Consider the following 6,082-nt stretch of genomic DNA (forward strand, 5'->3'; position numbering starts at 1 on the left):
CCGGTAAAAGCAACGACGCCCCCAGTAGAGACACCGACGCCGCCGGTTGAGGAAAAGACGAAACCGGTGGAGGCACCGACACCGCCGGCGGAGCAGAAGACGACGCCGACGGAAAAGGCGACGCCGACGGCTGAGGAAAAGACGACACCGACAAAGGAGGAGGCGACGTCAACAGAGGAGGAAAAAACGGGAACATTGGCGTTGGACGAGCAGGAAGCGATGAAGGAGGCTCGGGAGTTGATCGACGGTGCCGTGCACAGACATCCGGGAAACCTCGGAAACTCGCTGCTGATGGTGAGCTTTGGTCGCGGAAAGGCGAGACCCGCAAAGGCGGGCAACGACTCCCCTCCCCCGAGTGCGCCCCCGGAAGCGCCAGAGTCGAACGAACAAAACAAAACCATCGTGACGCCGATCCAGGGCGACGAGACGCCCTCGGTGAACGAAACCGAGCCACTTAGCCCAGACGTAGAGCCTTTCGAGCCCAAGAAACCAGTCGTGGTTCCCGCGAAGAAATAGACTGATTTGATTGCAAAACTAAAGAAGGCTACATAGCACATGAAACCCATCACTTGTCTAATTCAAAGAGTTGTTTCATGAGCTCGTAGACGTAGAAGGAAATGGCGGCGGAGGGGAGAATTTTTGCATAGTTCGGGAGTAAACCAGCGTACAGCGCGCCGACTCCCTCAGTCGTTCCCACGACGTAAATTCCGTGAAACATGTTCTTGTAAGCGACCTTCGCGCCTTGCTTCATCCCGGCGACTTGGATGCGTCGTTGAATCATTTCAAGCGGATACACCCCCGTCTGCGCGGCGGCACCGGCGAGAGCGCCGAAGCACATCGTCGGCACGGCGGACATCTTCGCCTTGTCGCCAAACTGCTTGCGATAGAGCGATTTGCACGCGTCGTACACGAAGAAATTGATCGCGCCGTAAGGGGCGACGCGAACCATGTTCGCACCTAGACCCTTCCAAAGTGCCCCGTATCCTTCGTTCGCCACGAGTTGTTTCCAGCAATCGCCGAGTAGCATGCCCGTTCCCGACACTCGCGACCGAAGGGTGTCCACCGGGTGCGTGAGAGCCGTACCGCACATGCTCGCAATCGAGCCACCGAGCATGCGCTGAGGCCCGTCGAGTTCCGTCTGGTCGCTACCGTTGATGATGTGTTCCTTGTACTTGTCGTACACGAAAAACTCCACCGCCTTTGTGGGTGCTATTCGCAACACGTTGAGCGTATTTCCTCGAAACAAACCGCCCGGACCTTCGTCTCGCACGATGCGATTCAACGTCCCGATCAATCCTCCGTCGCGCGCGATCTTCGTCGAGTCAAGCATGTACTCAATTTTCGCGCGCTCGAGCGGCGCCACGATGGTTCTTGAGACTCCTCCGGAGATCGCGCCCACGAGCAAGTGCTTCGCGACTTGCATCGATCCGTGGCGCGCCGAGCGCTTACTCGCGAACGCCATAGACACGTCACCGACGTCGATCGTGCTTCGCGACCACACACTCAGCGCTTGCGTGGTATCCATCGCGTCGGACAGCAACAAAAAGTCCCGAAACTCGGCGAAATCTATCGCTCTCGAGTGCGTCACGAATTTCTCATTCGCCGCGTTGAACAATCCTTTCCCCTTGCTAAACGCCCCCTCCCCAGCCTTGATCCGCGTCATCATCGCCTCCACGTCCCCATCGCTCGCGGCGTATCCCTCCCGCATCAACACCCGCTTCAACTGCTTCGTCGTCAGGTACCCCACGCGATCGTGGTCGAACGTCCGAAACGTCTTCAACAACTCCCGTTCGCGCCTCAACGCGAAATCCCCAAACTCGGCAAACGTCAACCCATCCTCCGTCTCGCCCCCCCCCTGATCGACCCCGCATCGATCGACCGCGCGAGACATAAACTCCTCGATCGATCGCTCCGTGCACGGCACCCCGAGCCGGGTCAACGCCGCGCGCAAATCATCCGTCGTCACCCGTCCCGTTCGCGCGCGATCCAAATCATCGAACCGTCGCCGCAGCGCGCGAAACGCGTAATCCTCGGGCGCGAGCGCGTCGAACGTCACCGCGTTTTCACTTCCGTTCCCATCGCCCGCGCGCGGCGTCGACGACGACGCGAGCGAGCACAGGAACGATCGTCCGCGTCGCGCGCGCGTCGCGGGACCACCGCGCGCGCGTCGATCGCCGTCGTCGTCGTCGTCCGCCGTCGTCGACGCGCGCGACGACGCATGGCGACCGAGGAAAAATTCACGCGCGCGGTGCGCCGGCGACGGCGACGCGAGCGCGCGCGCGTGCGCGTGCATCGTCGCGATGTCGCGCGCGATGCGTCGGACGCGCTGGCGGCGTGGGGACGGTTGGGGGGGTAACGATGGGTCGTGACTCGTTGGTGGTGGTTACGTACAGGACATGTGTGTCGCGCTATGAAGGCTCGGTGGTGGACCAATGTGACTCAACACGCCGGAGAGACGTTTTGCTGCGCGACGCGACCGTCCGGGAGCGAGCGCTCGATCTCACCGAGCGTCGACGCGCGGTCGACGCTCGTGGGGCGGGCGGGGAAGCGCTCGAGACCGAGCGCGAGGGTGGTTTCGTTCGCGCGCGACGTCTTCGTCGCGTACCCGAAGGCGTTGAAGTCGTGCGCGTACAGCTCGTTGAAGTCATTCAAGACTTTGGGAGACATGTGCGCCCAACACGGCTCGAGATCGGGCTTGCCGATCACCGGATTCCACTCGTTGATGTGACCCTCGAGCGAGACGGCGGGATGGTACCGTTCGCGGAGAAATTTGACGAGGTTGTCCTGTTTGCCCCCGGCGCGCGGCTTGGTGCACGTGCCCGTCTTTTCCGTCAAGTCTAGGCAATCTTCGAACTTGAACAATCTCGCCGCCGACGCCGCCATGACGGACTGAGGTAGCCAATGCGAGTTGACCCCCATGCCGACGCCTTTGAACGTTTCGTCGCACTCGTTCATGCCCTCGACGGCGTATTGCCGCCGCTGGTAACACTTTCGAAGCTCTGACTTCGTCGCCCCCGCTATTTGTCTCGCCACGTGTTGCTCGAACGCGACGCAGTTCTCTGGATCGTACCCCGTTCTCAACGCCGCGAACGTGTCCTTATCTTCCCAACTCGTCCTCCAAAGAAAATCGCTCTGCGCCCGCGTGTACGGGTCGCGCAAGATCGCCCACGAGTCCGGAACCACCCCACGCGGCGGCGTGTGCCACGGTTCGAACCCAACGAACGCGCTCCTGAACTCGTACGGGCGCTTGTGACAGAATCCAACGGCGATTCCCAACGATCCGAGCGCGGACTCGATCATCGTCCCGCCCGTCTTGGGCACGTGCAGAAACGTCGGTAACCCCTCGCCCTCGCGCTTCCCGTTCAAATCTCTGAGCACCGCCGCGCGACGTTCCGCTGGGTTCATCGTTGAGTAATCCACCGCCTCGCTCGTCGCCCCCGCGTCGCTCGATTCCATCGCTCGTCTCGGCGCGCGTTCGCCCAGGGCGGCGACGCCGAGTCCTTCGCCCGCTCCGTCTCCCCTCGCACCGCGTCCGCGAGCGCCCTCGGACTCCATCGCGCCCGGGATGGGGTCGTTCGTCATCGTTTGGCGTCCCGCGAGGCATCCGAGCGCGCCCAGGGCGCCCAGGGCGAGCGCGGCGACGATCTTCGTCGAGTGCGCTCCGCCATGGGTGTTGCGAATCACATCGCTCGCGTTCGACGCGGAAGCGACGGCGCCGAGCGCGCGGGCGTGGGCGTCGTCGACGGCGTCGCGATCGAGTAACCGCTCGGTCTCCCGGGAGACGACCATCGAGGGGTGACGCGCGCGGTGACGTGTGCGGCGCCCGGGCGCGGGCGTCGGCGTCTTCGCGTCGCGCGCGAACGACGGCGATCAAACGCGCGTCGATGTGTGGGTCAATGTACTTACATCGTGATGTACGAGGCGTATCACTCGCGAGCGGCTATCAGAACGGACACCTCGGTCCGGCGAGGGAGACGATGTAATCGTCCTTCGTCAGGCGCTTTTCCAGCTCGCCCAGACTCGCGTGCGACGGCTTGAACGTCTCGTGCGCGGCCTCTTCGAACGTAGAGTTACCGTCCACGGCGTTAGGTTTCGGTTGAATCATCGAGTAGCCGAATTTTTTGAAATCGGCGGCGTAAATCGCGTTAAACGCCTTGAGAACGACGGGATCAAAGTCCTCCCAGCACGCCTCCAGGTCCGGGTGCGGCACCGCCGGGTTCCAACTCATGATCTTTTCGTCAAAGTTGACATCCTTGGAGTAACGATCGTGCACGAACTTCAAGATGTTATCCTGCATCGCTCCCGTTCGCGGGTCCGGGCACTGTCCCTCTTCGTTGCTCAGGCATTTCTCGTAAGAGAAGACGCGCTGCGCGCACGAGCCCATGACGCTCTGCGGGACGTGGTGCGACGACAAACCAGTTCCTTGATTCTTCGTGTCGCACGCGTTCATGCCTTGGACGGTGTAATCCACGTCCCTGTAGCACTTCAACAGCCCATTTTCAGCCATCGGTCCGAGCATATCCTGCACCGCGGCTTGAAAGCTCACGCAGTTTGTGTTTCTATATCCCGGCGTCAACTTGTGAAACGTCGCGTCCTGCGCCTTTCTCGTCATCGCCGCGTACACGAACTCGCTCGCGGCCCTGGAGTAGGGATTTCTCACGATCATCCACGAGTCCTGGACGAAATTCGCCGGCGGCGTGTGCCACGGCTCCCACCCCGCGTCTTTCAGCGTTCCCCGGAGCTCGTACGGCCTCGGCGCGCGATACCCTCCGAGGTGCTTCAAGTGACACATCCCCGCCGCGATCCCGTGCCACCCGAGCGCGCTCTCGATCGACGTCCCCCCCGTCTTCGGGACGTGTAAAAAAACCGGCATACCCTTACCCTCCACGCGATCGTTCGCCGGCAGCTCCTGTCCGAGCATGGCTTCCGTCCGCGCGCCGAGGGTCGCCGTCGCCGTCGCCCATCCGCCCGTCCGCCCGCCGCGCGTCCCCGTCGTCCCCATCACCGCGAGCGCCACCGCGAGCGCCACCGCGAGCGCCACCGCGAGCGCGCGCGCGCGCGGGCGCGACGCCGCGGTCCCGGACGCGGTGTCGGACGCGTCGTCCACGCGATCGCCCGCGGCGTCGCGCAACACCCACGCCGCGGACGCATCGACGACGACGGCGTCGAGTCTCTCGTCGTCTCCCGGCGCCGACGCGCGCGTCGCGGAGGCGAGCAACGGCGCGGACTCCGCGGTGGGGCGCTCGAGCGCCATCGCGCGCGCGTGCGCGTCGACGAGTGCGCCTTATTCTCGCGCGGGGTGTTGGCGCCACGGCGTCGGCGCGCGACGGAGGGACGCGAGAGACGACCGCGATCGCGGTGCGGGTGAACGGACGACGGAACGCGGTGAAGAACGCTATGGGTGATTACACGGGCGATGGTACGGGTGACGTGGACTCAGGCGCCGCGTCGAGCGCGAGGGGCGCGCCGCGGGACGAGTTCTTCTTCGCCGACGTTTCGTCTCGCGCGCTCCAATCGCGCGCTCCACGTCTCCTCCTCCCCCGCCTGCACGCGCTCGATCTCACTCGAGTACGCACCGTGTGACCCCTCCCCTGGTGACGTCAACACGCGCTCGTCTTCGCGCAGCGGCTCGCCCAGGCGCTCCGCCGCGGCGAAGCGCGCGAGCTCCTCCGCGCGCTCCGCGTCCACGACCACCGACGCCTCACGCTCGTTCATCCGTCTCGCCCGCATGATTTCCAACTGTCTATCCGCGTATCGCTTCGCCGTCGTCGTCCCTCCGTCCACGCTCGCGCAATCGATCGGTTCCAACGCTCGCGACGGGTCGCGTTTGTAAAACCCGCGAATCAACCCATCCGTCTCGAACGTAATCTCTCTCGGTTTTCTCGCCTTCATCGGTCGCGGCGACGGCGACGCCGCGTGCACGGCGGCGTCGTACCACGACGGTCGCTCGATCACGCCGTCTCGGACGAGCGTCGTCGCCAACGCGAGCGGCGTCGGTCGCCCGCGCGTGGGCTTGAACATGTCCAGCGTCAGCGTCAGCGCGCGTCGCGCCGAGCGCGCGCGCGACATCGCGGGCGCGCGC

The 6,082-nt window shown here is 64.0% G+C and overlaps 4 protein-coding genes across 4 annotated transcripts; all 4 read right to left on the reverse strand.

Annotated features, from left to right (window-relative positions):
* Positions 1 to 565: 565 nt before the first annotated feature.
* OT_ostta02g04500 (Mitochondrial substrate/solute carrier) lies at positions 566 to 2,293 on the reverse strand (the record flags this gene model as incomplete). Its single annotated transcript, XM_022985164.1, has 1 exon — positions 566 to 2,293. The coding sequence occupies one exon, from the start codon at positions 2,291 to 2,293 to the stop codon at positions 566 to 568; it is 1,728 nt and encodes a 575-aa protein (XP_022840845.1).
* A 146-nt stretch (positions 2,294 to 2,439) lies between these two features.
* OT_ostta02g04510 (unnamed product) lies at positions 2,440 to 3,789 on the reverse strand (the record flags this gene model as incomplete). The annotated part of the gene is made up of 1 exon (XM_022985165.1): positions 2,440 to 3,789. The coding sequence occupies one exon, from the start codon at positions 3,787 to 3,789 to the stop codon at positions 2,440 to 2,442; it is 1,350 nt and encodes a 449-aa protein (XP_022840846.1).
* A 154-nt stretch (positions 3,790 to 3,943) lies between these two features.
* Positions 3,944 to 5,254, reverse strand: OT_ostta02g04520 (unnamed product; the record flags this gene model as incomplete). The annotated part of the gene is made up of 1 exon (XM_003075249.2): positions 3,944 to 5,254. One exon carries the CDS (start codon positions 5,252 to 5,254, stop codon positions 3,944 to 3,946), a length of 1,311 nt encoding a protein of 436 aa, XP_003075297.2.
* Positions 5,255 to 5,436: 182 nt separating this feature from the next.
* On the reverse strand, positions 5,437 to 6,069 carry OT_ostta02g04530 (unnamed product; the record flags this gene model as incomplete). The annotated part of the gene is made up of 1 exon (XM_022985166.1): positions 5,437 to 6,069. The coding sequence occupies one exon, from the start codon at positions 6,067 to 6,069 to the stop codon at positions 5,437 to 5,439; it is 633 nt and encodes a 210-aa protein (XP_022840847.1).
* Positions 6,070 to 6,082: the final 13 nt, after the last annotated feature.

This window comes from Ostreococcus tauri (genome assembly GCF_000214015.3).
Source record: "Ostreococcus tauri WGS project CAID00000000 data, contig chromosome 02, whole genome shotgun sequence".
NCBI lineage: Eukaryota > Viridiplantae > Chlorophyta > Mamiellophyceae > Mamiellales > Bathycoccaceae > Ostreococcus > Ostreococcus tauri.